Source organism: Staurois parvus, unplaced genomic scaffold, assembly GCF_062004578.1.
Source record: "Staurois parvus isolate SC_StPar_1 unplaced genomic scaffold, SC_StPar_1.0 ptg001328l, whole genome shotgun sequence".
NCBI classification, from domain to species: Eukaryota; Metazoa; Chordata; class Amphibia; order Anura; family Ranidae; genus Staurois; species Staurois parvus.
Genome location: NW_028319124.1, coordinates 4,108,588 through 4,129,935, shown reverse-complemented (window position 1 = coordinate 4,129,935; position 21,348 = coordinate 4,108,588). Strand labels below are relative to the sequence as shown.

The 21,348-nt window shown below is 42.7% G+C and overlaps 1 protein-coding gene across 1 annotated transcript in view; it reads left to right on the top strand.

The window, feature by feature from the left end:
• Positions 1–493: 493 nt before the first annotated feature.
• Positions 494–21,348, top strand: part of STXBP2 (syntaxin binding protein 2) — a 78,190-nt gene continuing 57,335 nt past the window's right edge. The window contains exon 1 of the mRNA XM_089661285.1: positions 494–637. Coding sequence (XP_089517411.1) covers positions 601–637 — 37 coding nt within the window. The 5' untranslated portion in view covers positions 494–600. The remainder of the gene's footprint in view (positions 638–21,348) is intronic.

Below are 21,348 nucleotides of genomic sequence, written 5' to 3'. Positions count from 1 at the left end.
TAGCAAAAAGTCAAAAATATATATTTTTTTTATATTGTCGGCCTTTTTTGTTTATAGCGCAAAAAAATTAAAACCGCACAAGCGATCCAATACCGAAAGCTCCATTTGTGGGAGAGCAGAAGCATACCCTGTCAGCTTTCCCTACTTGCTTCCGCCTATGGAACCTATCAGTTGTATTTCCCGCTGGTTACGTCAATGAAGTCTAGCCAGTAACGTCGCCTAACGTTACTGCATCCGCCCTCAGTTCAACCCCTTTGCAACCAACGCCCTTCCGCAACGCCCATAGCAACCAATAAGAGCTATCTTGACAGCAATGTACAACGCCCATTCCACGGACTCCTCCCCGACCGTACATTGCAGCCAATCGAACAATGTTTCCACTCGCTTGACTACGCCTCAAACCATCTGGAACGGGCTCTAGCAAATGGCTGGGTGTCATTGGTTCGTTGCGGTCGCCTCCCAGCGACCAGAAGCCCGCCCCTTGACAACGGGTTTCCTGCTCCTCCCGTGATGTCACGAGCTCCCGTGACGTCAGCACGCGGAAGTGGCCGAAGTTTCGGGGGACTGTAGTCGCCGGTGCTGGTGGTTGGATAAGACGACATGGCTCCGACTGGGCTGAAGGCGGTTGTCGGAGAGAGTAAGTGCTTTCCTGCGGTGGCATCATCCGGGTGTGTGTCGGTCCTGGTATAGGGTCTGTCAGGGTGTAGTGCCAGGTCATTCTGTGGGCAGTGACGTCATTGATGGAAACAGGAAGTGACTTTTCCTCTTTTGAGTAGTTAGATACATTCACACTGCAGAGGGCCAGTCAGGGCTGTTATGATGGATGGCTGCATGAGTTGTGCTGCTGGGGTGATTGTCCCTGTGCAGTGCAGAGATCTGCCCCCCCTGTGCCCAGCAAGGCCTCACTTCCACCTACTCTGACATTTCAACACAATGATGCCCCTATTGTGTTATGATGCGGTTTTGATGTATTTGACGCATTTTGATATTTTTGACGCATTTTTAACACGTTTGCATTACACTTTCCAGACACCTTTGCAATTGGGGGGCAGTAAAACCACACTGAGCTGCATTTTTACTGCCCCCTCCCCAACTACTTCTTTTGCTACTGTGGCAGTAGTGGGGGGTGTACACATTACATTACATTACATTGAGTTTATATAGCGCCAAAGGGTTTGCTCAGCGCTGTACAATAGAAATACCCATTGCAATACACATGCAATGGGTGCGATGCTTCGCTTCATGGCCATGGCAGGGATTATCGTGGCAGACGGTACGGCCACCAAGCGCAACCCAGGGAAGTGCTGGAATCCTGCACAAGGCTCATGGTTCCAGGGTGGTTTTGTCTGGTATTTAGGGGGTTAATACAGGTGAGAGAACGCCTCGTCACCACCCGTCTATCGCTGCCTGAAGAGCGATCCGAACATTGATTGTGCTTCAAACAGCAAAGCAGGCGTAAAGGAGGCCTATTTACACTTGCTTGGCCCACTGAAGAGCTATCTGCGTTCGGGTTGCTCTTCAGAGAGCATTTGACAGGCAGTGGAGAGGTGTTGTATCACCACCTGCTTCAACCCCCAAAATACCAGACAGCTCCATGCATCGTGCACGATTGCAGTGCAGCTCCATTCACTTGAATGCTTTGCACTTGGCATGGATAGAATTCCTGACGCAGCTGCAGAGCAAGGCATCATTGCCCTGGCCGCTGTCTCAGCAGCAACAAGCGGAGCGGTTGAAGGGCGGTAAAAACATGGCTCAGCCGCTGGGTTTTACCAACCCCCCAACAACTGTAAATGAGCCCTAAAGCTTGCCAAATGACGTGATGTGAAGGGGCACTAATGCTATTGTGTGAACAACACTGGCCACTGCAATGTACACAATTTATTTATTTTATTTATTTCAGGTACTTATATAGCACCGTCAATTTACGCAGCACTTTACACATATATATATTTAGTACATTCACATCAGTCCCTAACCCTCAAGGGGTGTACAATCTAAGGTCCCTAACTCACATTCATACAGGGGTGGTCTGACCATTTGGAAGCTCGGGCACTGCCCGAGGGCCCGGGTCAGTAGGGGGCCCCATGAGATGCCCCTGGTACCTTTTTCATAGGCTTTTTTGAGTTTGGGCAAGGACACAGGGGCCCCATGATCCCCTATTGCCCGGGGGCCCCATTAGTTGTCAGTCTGCCCCTGCATCCATACATACTAGGGCCAATTAAGACAGGAGCCAATTAACTTATCAGCATGTCTTGGAGAGTGGGAGGAAACCGGAGTACCCAGAGGAAACCCACGCAGGCACAGGGAGAACATGCATACTCCAGGCAGGTGGTGCCGTGGTTGAGATTCGAACCGGCGACCCGAGTACTGCCAGGCGGAAGTGCTAATTTGGACAGGTGTTCCCGGAGCTTCAAAAACATTCATAAAACACCTGTGTTTCAAATGTTTTGCAATCAAACAGGAAAATGGCAGCCCAAAAAGATAAAAACAAAGCACTTCCCGTTCACATGCAGTTTTTCAGCGTTATTTCAGCTTTTTATGCACCATGTATTAGGCTACTTTAACACTGATCCGTGGCAAAAGATTATGCATTTTTACAGTGTTAGTGGAGATGCGGCTCAAAAACTGCACCAAAAATGCAACACAGGTGTGTTGATCTCAATGGGTGGTGTGCTTTTGATGCATTTTTTTTTTTTTTTTGTTACCGCAGCAAGCCTACACCAAAAATGCAGCAAGCAGGACTTTAAAAAAAAAAACGCACCGGACTCACAACTAATCAGTGTGAAGAGTTCCATATGGTCACACGTTTTTTTCTTCCGCTTTTTTTAACGCAAAAGCGGAAGAAAAACGGATCAATGTGAAAACTGCTTTACGTGGGTTGGGAACTCACCCAGGAATCACATCATGTAGGCTGAAAATGCAATTTGCTTTGGTGCAGAAAATGAAGTTTTTGCTTGCAGTTGGTTTGAAGGCGCTTCCTGCCAGTATCTATACCGCCATTTCCAGTATCTATAAATTCCAGTATCTATACCGCCATTTGTAGATGCTACAACTTTCATGTAAACCAATTAATTTACACGTATTGGGATTTTGTTTTCGCAAAGACATGGAGCAGAATACATTTTGGCCTAAATTTACAGTCAGGTCCATAAATATTGGGACATCAACACAATTCTAACAATTTTTGGCTCTATACACCACCACAATGGATTTGAAATGAAACGAACAAGATGTGCTTTAACTGCAGACTGTCAGCTTTAATTTGAGGGTATTTACATCCAAATCAGGTGAACGGTGTAGGAATTACAACAGTTTGCATATGTGCCTCCCACTTGTTAAGGGACCAAAAGTAATGGGACAGAATAATAATCATAATTCAAACTTTCACTTTTTAATACTTGGTTGCAAATCCTTTGCAGTCAATTACAGCCTGAAGTCCGGAACGCATAGACATGACCAGACGCTGGGTTTCATCCCTGGTGATGCTCTGCCAGGCCTCTACTGCAACTGTCTTCAGTTCCTGCTTGTTCTTGGGGCATTTTCCCTTCAGTTTTGTCTTCAGCAAGTGAAATGCATGCTCAATCGGATTCAGGTCAGGTGATTGACTTGGGCATTGCATAACATTCCACTTCTTTGCCTTAAAAAACTCTTTGGTTGCTTTTGCAGTCTGCTTTGGGTCATTGTCCATCTGCACTGTGAAGCGGCGTCCAATGAGTTGTGAAGCATTTGGCTGAATATGAGCAGATAATATTGCCCGAAACACTTCAGAATTCATCCTGCTGCTTTTGTCAGCAGTCACATCATCAATAAATACAAGAGAACCAGTTCCATTGGCAGCCATACATGCCCACGCCATGACACTACCACCACCATGCTTCACTGATGAGGTGGTATGCTTAGGATCATGAGCAGTTCCTTTCCTTCTCCATACTCTCTCTTCCCATCACTCTGGTACAAGTTGATCTTGGTCTCATCTGTCCATAGGATGTTGTTCCAGAACTGTGAAGGCTTTTTTAGATGTCGTTTGGCAAACTCTAATCTGGCCTTCCTGTTTTTGAGGCTCACCAATGGTTTACATCTTGTGGTGAACCCTCTGTATTCACTCTGGTGAAGTCTTCTCTTGATTGTTGACTTTGACACACATACACCTACCTCCTGGAGAGTGTTCTTGATCTGGCCAACTGTTGTGAAGGGTGTTTTCTTCACCAGGGAAAGAATTCTTCGCTCATCCAGCACAATTGTTTTCCGTGGTCTTCCGGGTCTTTTGGTGTTGCTGAGCTCACCGGTGCGTTCCTTCTTTTTAAGAATGTTCCAAACAGTTGTTTTGGCCACGCCTAATGTTTTTGCTATCTCTCTGATGGGTTTGTTTTGTTTTTTCAGCCTAATGATGGCTTGCTTCACTGATAGTGACAGCTCTTTGGATCTCATCTTGAGAGTTGACAGCAACAGATTCCAAATGCAAATAGCACACTTGAAATGAACTCTGGACCTTTTATCTGCTCATTGTAATTGGGATAATGAGGGAATAACTCACACCTGGCCATGGAACAGCTGAGAAGCCAATTGTCCCATTACTTTTGGTCCCTTAACAAGTGGGAGGCACATATGCAAACTGTTGTAATTCCTACACCGTTCACCTGATTTGGATGTAAATAACCTCAAATTAAAGCTGACAGTCTGCAGTTAAAGCAGATCTTGTTCGTTTCATTTTAAATCCATTGTGGCGGTTTATAGAGCCAAAAATGTTAGAATTGTGTCGATGTCCCAATATTTATGGACCTGACTGTATGATGAAATTTTGATTTTTAAAACATTTTTTATTGGACATGTTTTATATAGGGATGCACCGAAATTCCAGTTGTCAAAATGTTTCGGCCGAAAACACCCCTTTTCGGCTGTCGGCTGAAATGGGGAAAAAAAGCACCGGTACAGGTGCCGAAAAAACCTTGCCCCTCTCCGTCGCCTGCCCGCAGCCGCCACGGTAGTTCAGTTTTACCTGAGAAACCATTGATCCCGGCGTTGGGCATAGAGATGAGAGAAGAAAAGATGGCTGCCACACATCTCTATGCCCTTGGAGGATCGGAGCGAAATCTTTTCCGGCCAATTTTTTTTACCCCCTTTCTGTCCAGGGTAATTTTCAGCTTTCAGCGCTATCACACTTTGAATGACAATTGCACAGTCATGCAACACTGTACCCATATGAATTTTTTACCATTTTTTTTGAGACAGATAAAGCTTTATTTTGGTGGTATTTATTCACCACTGGGATTTTTATTTTTTTGCTATGTAACTGAAAAAGTCCAAACATTTTGAAAAAAAGTGTTTTTCTTATAAAATTTTGCAAATAAATAATATTTCATTATAAATCTTGGCCAAAATTTACTCCGTTTATCTTTTTAATAAAAAAAAAAAAATAAGCAAAATTAGTTTATAACCAAAAATTATAATTTTTAAACTTTTTTTACATTTTATTTTATTTTTTTATATTATTTATTTTTACATACTGTCACTCTAGCAGTACAGTGTCATGATGGTGACACTGTACTACTTGTGGGGGGTGATGAAGATTTTTTTACACTGATTGCTTTTACACCCATATAGGATGTAAAAGCAATCATTTCTCTTTCCCTCTGTCTGCATTCTTGCAGCCATTAAGAACTACTGAGTGAGCTGTGATTGGTCACAGCTTGTCACATGGTACAAGACTGTTGTGAATAGCCTTGTACCATATGACCTCTGTGATCATTCACAGATTTCACACGTAGTAAGCAATGATGTCACAACTATGCACTATGCAAAATGCTTTTTTTGATCCAATGCATTACATTGCAGAGGAGAGATGTGGGGTCTTATTGACCCAATATCTCTCCATAAAGAGGACCTGTCACTAATTATTTCTATCACAGTGGATGCATGCATTTCTTGTGATAAGAATAAGAGTGATTACAATTTTTTTTTTTTAAAAAAAACAGTGCAAAAATAAAAAAAAAACATTAAATACATTTTTTTTAAAAAGTTTAAAGTGCCCCCGTCCCCCGTGCTCGCACGTAGTGGTGAACGCATATGTAGGCCATACCCACATATGTAAATGGTGTTCAAACCACACATGTGAGGTATCGCCACGAACATCAGAGCAAGAGAAATAATTCTAGCACTAGACCTCTTCTGTAACTTTACACTGCTAACCTGTAGAACTTTTTAAAGCAGCACTGCCACTGGATTGCATAGTCGTTTTTGTTCAATGTGATTCAATGCAGACAAACGACCTGCATTTGGGGTGTCATTAACTTTGTATTGACACCCGCGGCAGATCGCAAAGGCAGTGCAATTGCAGTGGGGGAAATGCGTATGGTTCGCAGCCTTTCCCACACCACATTGGTGTAAACCGTTTCTTATAACCTTTGTAGCTATTAAAGTGGTTGTAAAGGCTGAAGGTTTTTCACCTAAATACTTTCTATGCAAAAAATCTTCAGTGTGCAGGAGCCCCCTTAATACCTGAGCCCGATCTCAGTCCAGCGATGTGCACAGGATCCCTGGTTCTCTAGGGTCTCTCTCTCCTTATTGGCTGAGACACAGCATCGGGAGTCATTGGCTCCCGCTACTGTCTATCACAGCTATGAGGAGAGACACAGAGAGCAGGGCTGGGGAGTGAGCACGCACCAGTGCCCCCATAGCAAGTGGCTTGCTGTGGGGGCACTGCTTGGGGAGAGCAGTCAGAAGCACCAGCGGGGGAACCTGAGAGAGAAAAGGCTTTGCTGTGGGGCACTGCCTCCCATAGACTTCAATGCAAAATCACGTCCCACAGACTTCAGTGCAAAACTCCTGTCAATAGCAGTCCTATGTGAACACTACTCTATGGCCCCATTCACATACAGGCATTTTAAATATTGGGTGGAATCCCCGCGATTCAGCCTGTGATTTGAAAACACGCTGTTTCACATATTCATTTCAATAGCACCTGAAAATGTGGGACGTTTTTGCGCGATCACTTGTGAGTCTGGAATGCACTGCTACAAGCTCCTTTTTATAATGGCACTCAAAACACAATGTGTATGGATCGCATCTATGTAAATCACTTCAATAGGAACACATAATACCTCGTCTGTCATGCGAATCTGAGAGTTTGAAAACGCATCCAGAACCTCATATGTGTGAACCAGGGCAGCTCCATTCACACCTGGGCATTTTGGAATCGCAACAGAATTGCTGTGATCGCAAAATGCAGCTTCAGGTGCCATTATTTTCAGTGGCACCTAAATGTGGTGCGGTTTTGCTGTGATTGTTGCGTGGCAAATCACTTGAAGCTTGTTGCCCAAAAGTTGCCTTGCCCCAGGAGCTAACAATCCACACTACGCTAGAAAAAAAAAACTGGCTCCTAACTTTTTTTAGCTGGCTCCTAGATTCAAAGAAAATTTGTCAAGCCCTGCTTTAGTATCACCTTAAGGAATATATTTAAATGAAAGTTGCCTGGGTTTCAGCTTTAGGCTCCAGGCACACTGGGCGGTTTAATAACGCTGGTAGCGTTAACTGTGTAAAGTCACCTTAAACATTCGATTTTAATGGGTGTGTAGACGTTTTATATCCACTATAGGTGTGTTCAGGTCAGTGATCAGTTAGAGGGGGTGGGAGGAAGGTAGAGGTATGTCCAGGTCAGTAATCAGAGGGGGGTGGGAGGAAGGTAGAGGTGTGTTCAGGTCAGTAATCAGAGGGGGGGTGGGAGGGAGGTATAGGTGTGTTCAGGTCAGTAATCAGAGGGGGTGGGAGGGAGGTTTAGGTCCGTGATCAGTTAGAGGGGGGTGGGAGGGAAGTAGAGGTTTGTTCAGGTCAGTGATCAGTGAGAGGGGGGTGGGAGGAAGGTAGAGGTGTGTTCAGGTCAGTGATCAGTTAGAGGGGGGTGGGAGGAAGGTAGAGGTGTGTTCAGGTCAGTGATCAGTTAGAGGGGGGTGGGAGGGAGGTAGAGGTGTGTTCAGGTCAGTGATCAGTTAGAGGGGGGTGGGAGGGAGGTATAGGCGTGTTCAGGTCAGTGATCAGTTAGAGAAGGGTGGGAGAGAGATTAATAGTATCCTGGAGAATGGCTGGGAAAAATGAAAATACTGCTTTTGCTGTAATACTCATTCTCCATCCAGGGCTGTCACCATTGACTGCAATGTTAGTCCACGATTTTGGCTGTGGTATCCCATGCTGAGTACAGGAAGGGGCAGCAGCATTCTAGAGAGTGTGAAGGCAAAGTATTTGCAGCTTCCTAATAACAGAATCACAAGTGGTTTTGTTTAGTATACAAACCTAGAAGTCATTGTTGTTTAATTATATGATGCTTAAACTCCTGTTCAGTTGCCTGTTCAGTTATTTTGGGAGGTGACGTCAGTATAATAAATGCCGGATTAGTTTACTGGACCTGTTATGTAATGTTATGGGGTCTGCTAATACACAGGGCTGGTTCATATCAATATCCTTTTACTATACTCCTTGTTTAAGCGTTCTCCTATTCATTGTTCTAGGCTGATACATTGTGCTTTCGCCTGCATCTACATCTCTGAATCCGATCATTCTGACATGTGGCTTTCACTGAAAGTAAACTGCGCTATTTTCATCATGTTATTACTTTGCTCTCCCGATGTTTGTGACAGCTTTACTTTCACCCATATTTGTCACATTCCTTAACATTACCATTACTCCCTCCTGTGCATATCATTTTTTGTTTTTTTCTTTTTGTTTTTGATAAATACCTTTTTCAGGTTACTTTCACTGTGCTTCTTTAAATTCTCACCTAGGTGGGAATGATATATCCCGCAGCCTCCTGAGACACTCACGCTGAGCATCCCAGGTTGCTTTGGGGGAATCTACAGCACATGCGCTGTGGTGCATCCTCATGGGACTGGCTGCAAGAGCCAGAAAGAGACTCCCAATGATGCCAAAGAGAGGAAGATGGAGACACTGGAATGGGTGTGCAGCAGTTGGGTGGCATATTACAACAGAACAGCGCTGGGTTCGCTGGGCTTGTGAATACCTTTAGGCCCCATTTGCACCTATGCAGTTTGCTTGTTGTCTGTTTTGCAGTGCTTTTCGGAGTTCGTTTTGCATTTTTCCACATGCATTTTTGATTTGTTTTTACCGTGATTTGCATTTTTGTTGAGATCTTTTTTTTTTTGGGGTTAAAAAACCTTTACCCATAACAGTTTGATAAAAAATAATGTTCTTTAGCGAGAAGCATACATTCCACATTAATAATTATGCTACCAAAATTAGTGTGTGCAGTAAATTGCCTCCAGCATTGCTCCTGGTTTTTCTACCTGGAGGCTGCCATTTTGCTGAAGCCCAGAGCCCCTGAGCAGCAGTAAATCTTTTGTCTGCAAGCAGATCAACCTCCAGTAGGACTGATGTTCGTCACAGTGCCAGACAACAGAGCGCAACTGAGCATGTGCAGAGCAGGGTGAGGCAGTATATTACTAGATTCTAGTATAGGCACTTCTTTTTATTGTTTTACGTAGCTATACCTGCAAAAGGGACCAGCCTCAGGGGTGTGGAAATTTTTGAAAAAACTACTGTCCAGGGACTAACTCGGGGCCACAATATACTTGTCCCTCATGACAATCTACTTGTCCAGATAAAAAAAAAACAAAACCGTATTTAAAATCGGAGGTGATTTTAGGAATGTCTGGGGCTTTTAAAAACAAAAGAGGCTTTCTGGCGACTTAAACGTGTAATATTTTTAACATTGCGCTGTTTATCTCCTCCCCTCCCTGCCTGTCTCCAGCACCACAACCAGGGACTAGCAGGGGGGGGGAGACCTTGCAGTGTGCTGAACAACAATTGGCGGCTTATCAGGAAAGGGTGGGTCAGGGCTTATACTTTATCCCTTTCGCTGCTAGAGCCTTTTTTTTGTTTTTTGTTTTTTGCACACGTTTAAAAAATCATTTTAGGCTTGAAATTACATAAAACTCCCAAACATTATATATTTTCTGAAAGCAGAAATCCTAGAGCAGGGGTGTCCAAACTTTTTTCAAAGAGGGCCAGATTGGATGAAGTGAACATGGTGGAGGGCCGAACATTTTTCCGAACATTCTTTGAACCATTACAATTAAATGCAAATAAATTATTTTATGCCAAGTTAATTGCAAACGACATACTTTTCATTTCATAACATTAAGATCAACTGACAGCTGAGTTTTCACAATGTATTGAAAATAAATTTAAAAAAAACTTACCTGCACTAATGTGAAGGGTGAAAAAGGTAGCTGGAGCTGAAGTCTCTGCTCGGCAGCCGGGAGGGGAAGAGAAACACACTTCACGCTGGAAGCCCGGCCCTGACGTCACCGCCCTCTGTCGCTCCCAGCGCGGCGCAGTCGCGCATGCGCACTGCTCTCAAGCAGAAGACTGTCTGCCACAGAAGGGAGGGCCGTGCGACAGCCGCATTTACACAGACCAGGGAGAACGCGCCGCAGTCAGGCATGCGCACTGCCCTCTGCTCTCAAGCAGAAGACTGTCTGCCATAGAAGGGAGGGCCGTGTGAGGGCCACATTACACAGAGCAGGGAGGGCTGTTGGAGGGCCGTATTAAACCGACCCCCGGGCCGTAAATGGCCCGCGGGCCGGACTTTGGACATGCCTGCCCTAGAGAATAGAGTGGTAATTCCAATTTTTTATGGCACATGCTTTTACTGCAAAATTTTAGTAAAATATACAAGTAAGTTAATTTTAGGGCACAAAAGAGCAATAAATTACCCTATTTTTTTGTAAAATATAAAAGATGAGGTTGCAGCGAGTAAATAGATATCCAACATGTCAAACCTTAAATTTGTGCGCGTCGTGAAATTTTATTTATTTATTTCAGGTACTTATATAGCGCAGTCAATTTTACGCAGCGCTTTACATATGTATTGTACATTCACATCAGTCCCTAACCCTCAAGGGGTGTACAATCTAAGGTCCCTAACTTACATTCATAAATACGCGTACTAGGGCCAATTTACACAGGAGCCTATTAACCTACCAGCATGTCTTTGGAGTGTGGGAGGAAACCGGAGTACCCGGAGGAAACCCATGCAGGCACAGGGAGAACATGCATACTCCAGGCAGGTGGTACCGTGGTTGGGATGGCGACAAACTTCAGTACCCTATATTTTCTATAGGTTGACACTTTTAAAGCGCCTTATATGTCACCAGTTTAGTGTTATGGAGGTGGTCTGGTGTTAGAATTATTGCTCTCGTTCTAGCGTGCGTGGCGATATGTGACAGGTGTATTGCAATCGACGGTTTCATGCGCTTTTACGTTTTGTATGTGGGGGCCTCAATATTTTTTTGGGGGGTGGATAGTATGTTTGTTTTTTTTTCTTTTTTTTCTTTTTTTTCTCAACACATAGTGGACAAAGTCCCATATGTGATGATTTTTGGTGACAGGTTCTCTTTGAAACATCCAAGGTCTAAAAGACCCAGCATGTCTCCCCTCTGCTCCACTGAATATAATGTGATGCACATCGCACCATATTACATTCTTTCCCGGGGATTCCATTACAATCTTTCAACGAGGACCCAAAAGTGACATAATGTAACTTCCGGGTCAGCACAAAAATGGGGAGGGGAGCGGACTTGTCCGCTCTTCTCCCTCCCCTCTAGTCGACAGCGAGCTGGGCCCGCAGATAGGCAAGCAGAGCCCGGGAAACATGCCGGGGGGCGCAGAGAGGCTGGCACTGTGTGGAAGCAATTGGCGGCAGTGCTGCCACTGAATGCTTCCAGCTGACAGGTGAGCCCTGCTGCTTGCCTGCAGCAGGGCTAAAGGTAGAAAAAATTACCAGCCTGGCACCCGGAACTACATGTCCCTGGTGTCGGGTTATAGGAATCTAACATCCGTGAGCCTGAAGTGATCTAGCAGGACTTCATTTTCTGCCTGAAGTTCCACTTTAGGCTACTACTGAGAGATTTATTAAGGGGATGGTGATAATGTTTAATGGAGGGGACCCTGGCCAGAGGTATGCTTTAGGTTTTTATAAGCATTTTTACTTTGATGTTTTGTATTTTTATAAAAATGTTGTTTTAGAAATCTTTATATAGGTTGCCCCACTATACAGGATTTACAAAGCATTATAGGTTTTGTAGAGAAGGCACAGCAGATGTCAGTTTCCAAATGAAATGTCAAAAGGAGCTGACTTAATGAGGGGGAGCAGAAGTGAGGAAGATGAAGCACTGCTTTGACTTGTGTGTGTAATTTTTCAGCTTGAGCTACTGAGCTCTGTATTCAGGCCTTTCTGCAAAGCAGATAACCATAAACAGGACAACAGGGGAATTGCAGCTTAGAGCTCCACCTACTGCCTGAAAAATAAGAAAACAATATTCATATGTGATCTAAAAATGTTAATTTTTATTCTTGACTGTGATAAAGCGAATATATACATTCCATACAGATCTAATTTCCTTCCCCCCCCCCCCCCCCAACAAACACACACTCGTCTTGTAAGTAGTTAAGGTCATTTAGCTCTGGTTATGTTGGTGCCCAGCCATGATGTTCCATTGATGTGTACAGGGTAATGGACATGTACTATGGTCCGATACTCATGCAAATGAATCCTGGGGAGAGGGATCGGATCGCTGGTGGTAAACACTTCTGTCGCTTATCTCAGGAAAATAGTGATGGGACAGGTTGCCAAACATCAGCAGTTTCCCTTAACAGTAGGCAGTTGACAGCAGCAGGAGGAACCCATAGTCATGAGATCATCGTCCCAGACCAATGAGATTTGGTCACTGTGTGTCTGTTTATGTATACAGAGACCGATTTCCTGGATGTGTGTGTGTTTACCCAAATTAGTGAGGCCACTCCTGCCCCTCCTGTATGCATGTGTGAAGTAAGCGGATCTGGAGCTGTTCTACCGGACTGTGTACATACAGTCACTTGTCCTACCATGTGTATTTACAGTGTAGGTCAGGGATCCTGCACCCATGCTTAGAGGGCAGTGCTGGGGGGCTAAACCTTGACAGCCAATCAGTCTACAGTCAGTGGATTAATGAAAGCTCATTATTGAATGGCTTCTGTATTTCGGCATGTTGCCATTTTATTTTATTTCAACACGTCGTCATTACATTTTCTTTTTTAGGATGTTTTAAATAACTTCGTTATAATGTAGAAATGATAACCAAAAATAATGATAGAAAAGAAACTTTTGGACATGCACGTGGCAGATAGAATTTATAAATAGAGATAATGGAGGAATAGAGAGACTGAAAGAGAGAGGGAGAGAGACATAGTAGAAGATGGACAGTAACTGAAAAATGAAGTACATACAGTAACAGCAAAGGACAGAGAGGTGAAGTGGATTAAAACCAGAAAATATGAGAAATATGGAAAAAGAGAGAAGGATAGAGGTTAGGGGTGGGGGAGAAAAAAGATGAATGAAAAGCTAGAGCGAAAATACAGAAGGGGAGATTTAAAGCCAAATTGAGATTTTAGTTTAAATAAGCTAAATGATCTTCATGTAAAACCGTGTGCAGTCCTACAGTTTATCTTTAGAAAGCAGCAGCAGCTTGAGCAGAAAAGCCTTTCCCTTGGCAGCATGGTGCTGAAAAGGATCCTTGCTCACGGTGTGGAAGCTCCTTATGAAGCAGACCCATAGCTCTGCATTTAGAGAAGCTCATGCCCCCTGACAATCGGCGAGTTCTAGCTGTAACTCAGAAGGGGGCATATAGGACCTCTAGAAAGACCACTGCTCCCACACAGAAAACAGTGGTTCTTCACTGCAGCATGCTGAAAGGAGATAGGGTTTCTGCTGAAGCTATGGAAAAGTAAAAGTTTATAAGGGCATATATAATAATAATATAATATACATACACAGTGAAGGAAATAAGTATTTGATCCCCTGCTGATTTTGAATGTTTGCCCACTCACAAAGAAATGATCAGTCTAAAAATTGAATGGTAGGTGTATTGTAACACTGAGAGACAGAATAGCAACAAAAAATTCAAAAGAAATACATGTCTGTCTCTCAGTGTTACAATACACCTACCATTTGATTTTTCACTGATCATTTCTTTGTGAGTGGGCAAAAATTCAAAATCAGCAGGGGATCAAATACTTATTTCCATCACTGTATATATGTATGTATATGTGTGTGTGTGTGTATGTGTGTGTATATATACAGTGGGGATCGAAAGTTTGGGCACCCCAGCTAAAAATTTGTATTAATGTGCATAAAGAAGCCAAGGAAAGATGGAAAAATCTCCAAAAGGCATCAAATTACAGATTAGACATTCTTATAATATGTCAACAAAAGTTAGATTTTATTTCCATCATTTACACTTTCAAAATAACAGAAAACAAAAAAATGGCGTCTGCAAAAGTTTGGGCACCATGCAGAGTTAATATCTTGTACTGCCCCCTTTGGCAAGTATCACAGCTTGTAAACGCTTTTTGTAGCCAGCCAAGAGTCTTTCAATTCTTGTTTGAGGTATCTTTGCCCATTCTTCCTTACAAAAGCCTTCCAGTTCTTTGAGATTTCTGGGCTGTCTGTCACGCACTGCTCTTTTAAGGTCTATCCATAGATTTTCAATTATGTTGAGGTCAGGAGATTGTGAAGGCCATGGCAAAACCTTCAGTTTACACCTCTTGATGTTATCCCCCGTGGATTTCGCGGTGTGTTTAGGATCATTATCCATTTGTAGAAGCCATCCTCTCTTTAACTTCAGCTTTTTCACAGATGGCATCAAGTTACCATCCAAAATTTGCTGAAATTTTATTGAATCCATTTTTGCTTCTACTCGTGAGATGTTCCCTGTGCCACTGGCTGCAACACATACCCAAAGCATGATTGATCCAACCCCATGCTTAACAGTTGGACAGAGGTTCTTTTCATTAAATTCTGTGCCCCTTCTTCTCCAAACGTACCTTTGCTCATTCCGGCCAAAAAGTTCAATTTTAACCTCATCGGTCCACAGAACTTGTTTCCAAAATGCATCAGGCTTGTCTATATGTTCATTTGCAAAGTTCAAACGATGATTTTTGTGGTGAGGAGGACGTAGAAGAGGTTTTCTTCTGATGACTCTTCCATGAAGACCATATTTGTACAAGTATTTCTTTATAGTGGAATAGTGTACCACAACTCCAGTGTCTGCCAGATCTTTCTGGAGGGATCGTGCAGTCAAACGTGGGTTTTGAATTGTTTTTCTCACAATCCTGCGAGCTGTTCTGTCTGATATTTTACTTGGTCTTCCAGATCTTGCTTTAACTTCCACTGTTCGTGATGACTGCCATTTCTTAATTACATTCCGAACAGAGGATATTGACATCTGAAAGCGCTTTGCTATCTTCTTATAGCCTTCTCCAGCTTTGTGAGCGTCAACTATTTTCAGTTTCAGTTTTCTAGACAACTGCTTAGAAGAACCTATGGTGCTGATTGTTGGGGCAAGGTCAGATGAGTCTGGGCATTTAAAACCTTTGAGATTGACATCACCTGGTCTTCCCAGACGATGATTGAGAACAATCCATGACACTGGCAGGTCTTAGCTTTGCAAAGGGGGCAGTGCATGCTATAAATTCTGCAGGGTGCCCAAACTTTTGCAGACGCCATTTTTTTGTTTTCTGTTATTTTGAAAGTGTAAATGATGGAAATAAAATCTAACTTTTGTTGACATATTATAAGAATGTCTAATCTGTAATTTGATGCCTTTTGGAGATTTTTCCATCTTTCCTTGGCTTCTTTATGCACATTAATACAAATTTTTAGCTGGGGTACCCAAACCTTCGATCCCCACTGTGTGTATATGTATATATGTATGTGTATATATATATATATATATATATATATATATATATATATATATATGCACATTTTTTGCATTAAAGTAGAATAACTTTCAAAAGCTTCTCCCCACAGCCCCTCTTAAACACTTACATGAGCTTGATTCAGCACTGTGCCCATCTGCAGTAGCTCGTCTCCCCTCTCTCCTTACAGGCAGCAGTGGGATCCATTGTCTCCTGCTGCTGTCAATCAAATCCTGTCAGAAGGGAGTGGGGCACAGGGCTGAGCCACGCTTTGTGTGTCCATTGAGCCCAGCTTGGGACCAATCCCACACCAGTACCCCCATAGTAAGCAACTTGCCATGGGGGCACTCGGAGAAGAGGAAGAGTCAGGATTTCTGGCGGGTGACTCCAGAAGAGGAGGTTTGGGGCCGCTCTGTGCAAAACAATTGCACAGAGCAGGTAAGTATAACATGTTTATTTTTTTCAACAAATGGAAAAGATGGAATGTATTTAGAAGATCTAAAACTCAAAGTTCATTCATTCTCAAGAGAGGAAGAGGTAATAAAAGAACAATGTGAAAAAAGGTAGATCAAAGCAGCATAGTGTTGAGGATGACAAGTAGCACGCTAGTGCAGATGTGGCCATGATGGGAGTTTGTTCTGTGCTACTATTCCCAGGTAATGAAATAGTGCCGTGTCCTCCAGGGTGTGGCAGCCGTAACACTAGTAGCCGTTTCAGTCTGCCAGGGCTTACAATGGCGTCCTGCATTCATTACATAAAGGAGGACTCTTGTCAAATAATATAAGAGCCTCTGTCCCTTCATTGCCATCACAGTATGAGATTATGGCCACTGTAGTGACATCCACCAACAGTTAGAATGAGTACAGCATACAGGAAAAGTTAGCTGCTTTGTGCTTTTGGTCCACTTGCTTTGAGATTCTGTTCAGATTTATCAACACAATGGTTAGAGGCGGTGCACCATACAATGAGACCGAACGTGTCACCGCAGAGGCATTTCTCAGTCTGAAAACTATTAAAGCGGTATTAAACTCAAAACCAAAAATGTATTGTATTGCAGCTTACCAATCATTAGATGTGGTGGCTGCATTCGTTTTTATTTTCTTTGGCTTTTTCCCCCTCTGTTTTCACCTGGTGATCTGGCCAGTAACACATCTTTTGTATAGTGAGACAGGAATGAGCACAGGAGGCACAATAGAAAGCAATACTGTCAGTCTGGGGGGAGGGAAGTATTAAATGTATTCGCAGATTTGAATACAATAACAAATTGAGGTCAAGCTCACGCTTTATAATTTGTCACATAATTTGGGATGAAGGTTTTGCATAAAAAAAAGCTGATCATTTTTATCACCCCTGCCAGTGGTAAATGTAATGTCTCATCCATTCAGATTGATTCATTCTGCTGGACAGCTTGTGTTTTTGTAAAGCAACAGACTTACTGGCTGGATCACCAGATGAAAATAGAAGAAAGCCTAAAAAAGAAGACTAAGACAGCCATCACTTCTAAAGCTAGCCATAGGTGGATCGAATCTCGGACGGTTCAGCAGGGATTCGATTTAGCTATGGACAGGCTGGTTGTACTGACGCTGATCCATCGATTTACTTCAGTAAAATTAGCCTGTCTGAATTTTTTTTTTTTTTATGCCACTATAGCCACTAGCAGTGATCATTGTGTTCTGCCGGCAGGGAAGGCTCCCCCCCCAACAAAACACAATAGTGCTGCAGAAGTTATTCCCCCATGAACACTAACTGTTGATGGGGAATTGAGCAATTTTCTGAAATTCTTTTCTTCCACCCATGACGCAAGGGAAGAAAATAGCATAATCTATAGGCTGCTTTAGAATTGGGAAGCTGCACTATAGTAAATGTTTGCTTTGGTTTAATACTGCTTTAAGGATTGAGGACAATGATCACTGCTAGTCTCACTGATAATGGAGTATTTGTGTCCCGGACAATGAGCATTTCACAACAGCAAGCAAATGCAAAAAGTACAATTACAATGCAAACCAAGTCTAGTTCTGCTGAGTAATAACCGCTGTACAAGTTCTGCATTTAAAGAGCTAGATTAAAGCAGTTCATAATCACCGGCATATATGAACTATATATATCCTAGATTGTAAGCTCCAAGGATCAGGCCCTCCTATCCCTCTTGAATTGAACTGTATTGTTGCTGTATTGTCTCTTGTTATATTGTAAAGCGCTGAGCAAACTGTTGGCGCTATATAAATCCTGTATAATAATATTATGTAGATCAGACCACCAGAAAAATGTCAGAATTCAGTGCTCATCAAGCTTTTTACAGGATGGCCATAGCCAGTGTAAAACCCTAGCAGGGTGTATGGCAAACAACTCATTTCCTGCAGCCTCTTAGGCCTGGTTCACACCTGTGTAGTTTGCTTTTGACCCATTTCTGCATCACTTTTTTGCGGGCTGTTTTGCGATTTTTGCACACTCATTTTTTATGTTATTCATGCATTGTTTTTTTTTAAACATTTTTTTTGGGGGGGGGGGGGGCAGATCAAAAACAGAAAATGTCAAAAACACACTACGTGCTTTTCTGCAGCTTCTCCATTGAAGTCTGTTGAACCAAAAAGCACAGTTTTGCGTTTAAAAAAAGTCCCTGATCCTTTCTAAAAACGCAGCAGTCGAAAAAAGCACAGATGTAAACGCGTCCTGAAGGAAACCATGTTAAATGGACTGTAGTGCATCTGCAAAAAGCATAAAAAAAATATATAGGTGTGAACCAGGCCTTACTCTCTACAAGCATGGATTCTGGGGATGGCTGCATGGCGTTTCTCAGGTGACCATCCTTCCAAAGGAAGTCCATAGGACATTGTGACAATGCGATAGCATACCTGGGAGATGGTGACTGAGTTTTTGATACTATAAAAAAGGAAGAGGAAGAGTCTGAACAAGGACCTTCATGGCAGGACAACATGATATTACAGTAAATATAAATGACATAAGAGTATGGCGCTCAAGATATCTATAACATATGAAAATAAAAGTCCAATTAGTATATAATAAGAATGGATTCTGGGGATGGCTGCATGGCGTTTCTCAGTGAACCTCCTTCCAAAGGAAGTCCATAGGACATTGTGACAATGTGATAGCATACCTGGAAGATGGTGACCGAGTTTTTGATACTCTACTAAGGAAGAGTCTGAACAAGGACCTTCATGGCAGGACAACATGATATTACAGTAAATATAAGTGACATAAGAGTACGGCGCTCAAGATATCTATAACATATGAAAATAAAAGTCCAATTAGTATATAATAAGAATGTAATAAGCCCCTCTTCACAGGGACATCTGTAACGTCATATATGCTTCAATCTGGTCAAGGAAATATAGGAGATCCACCGTCACCAACACCAAAAAACTCTGCTTCTTACCAGAAGAAGTTGACCCCCAATTACGAACAGGTCAAATGCGCAATGTGAATTCCCAAGGAAATGGCGTAAACCAGGATATATGTTAACATGAAAGAAGCAAGGATGGACCCCCGTTGTGCAAGGATAAGCACTTGTAGACCAAATTCCAACAGCAAACCGTGTTCAGAATATTGATAGCTGCCCAAAACTTGAACTTCAAAAGTAGATGAAAGAATTAAACCTGTAAAACATGAATTCCCCTCACAGAGGACAATTCAATTCCAAAGGCAGAAAAAAACTTCATAGTGTAGTATTTCCAAAAAGATTTATTGCCTTAAAACGTAGTATAAAACATACATCAAAAAGTAAAAAAAACAGCATGTCACCATAACAATGGATGGTATGTTTCAAACCATAAAGATGGCCACCATGTTCCGGTACGTGCTGACATCACACGTTCTGGCTCCTCCCTACACGTTGTGCTTATCCTTGCACAACAGGGGTCCATCCTTGCTTCTTTCAAGTTAACATATATCCTGGTTTACCCCATTTCCTTAGAAATTCGCATTGCGCATTTTGACCTGTTCGTAATTGTGGGTCAACTTCTTCTGGTAAGAGGCATAGATTTTTGGTGTTGGTGACGGTGGATCCACTATATTTCCTTGACCAGATTGAAGCATATATGACGTTACAGATTTCCCTGTGAACAGGGGCTTATTACATTCTTATTATATACGAATTGGACTTTTATTTTCATATGTTATAGATATCTTGAGCGCCGTACTCTTATGTCATTTATATTTCATGTATTGTTGCCTGCAATGCTGAGTTGGCTGCTTTATTGATTTATTCAGTTTTCTCATAATTTTTTATTACAGACTTAAAGCTGAACCCAGATATGTTTTTTATTTCATAGTCACATTGGTCGTGCCTGGATCAATGGAAGTATACTTATTGTATAACTGTGGGGCAGCTGTTGAAGCAGATAACCATTGTAGTGATAGACGCTACTGCAGTAATCACCACGGTTATCCAGGTCCTATGGCAATCAGATGTCCTGCATAGCGAATGCAGGGTGTTGCCTGTTTGGCATCGCTGGCATTCATTTTTTAAATTTTTTTTTGTTAATACAAGGCTATCTCTGATTGGGGGAGGTGGAGAAATGTGTTTTTTTTTTTTTTTTTTTTTTTTTTTTTTAAGCTGCAAAAGCCTTCATTGTGTAGCCATCCAGAAGCCCTGAGACTGCTGCTGGGTGCTGCCATCTTTGATGAAATGTCAGTAGACTCGCAGCTGCCAAGTGTCGCTCTATGGTATTCAGCTTCCTGAATAGGATACATGAGGAGGTGAAAAGAGGGCCAGAGGAGCTGGGCCAGCATAGACTGAGTAATTGGACACTCCCAGAAGAGGAGAGGACTATGCACAGATGAAGGGGGCTATGCTAGACAGCTGACTCCTCTGAATTTATGATATGCTTAGAACACAAAAAGCCATGACTTTCAAAGCACAGCCTTACCTCACCAATAGAGCTGAGATTATTTCTGTTCTTACAAATGAACAGCATAGAGATGTATCAAATCTCAATCCACCATATTTATTGTTTAAATGTTTCAACCATACACACTCTCAGAACATTGTACGCTACATGCACTGTTGCCCCACAGCCTTTTGTCATCAGCTGTTGCATGTAAACTGTCAGTTCTGGGGCCCGCTGCTTATCTGTCCAGTGATAATCTATCACAGGATTTCCTACCCATGTCACACACCCAGCCTCACAGCTTCAGGCTTCCTCTTTTTATTTTTTTTGTTTTCTTCAGATACAGATGGTTATATTTCCCAGTGTTTCATGTAGACGATAAATTAACCATTCCCTGGGGAACAGTGGAGCACTGGTTGGGAGCTGCACTTATGACTGTCAAAGATGGATCGAATCCTGGCTGGTTCAACAGGGACCGTAGAAAATTCAATCCATCTATGGGCGGTAGGCTGGTTGTACTGAAATTGATCCATTGATTGACTTCAGTACAACCAGCCTGTTGAATTTTTTTGCCTGTGACCACTGCTGGCGCCTATAGGAATGCTTCCTGCTGGCAGAACACATTCGCACTATGGGAGGGATTCCCCCATCAACACTGACTGTGATAGGGGATTGAATGATTTTCTTTTCTTCCACCCATAGTGGAAGGAAAGAAAATTGTATAATCTATGGGATGCTTTACTGGCTCGCTGTTATG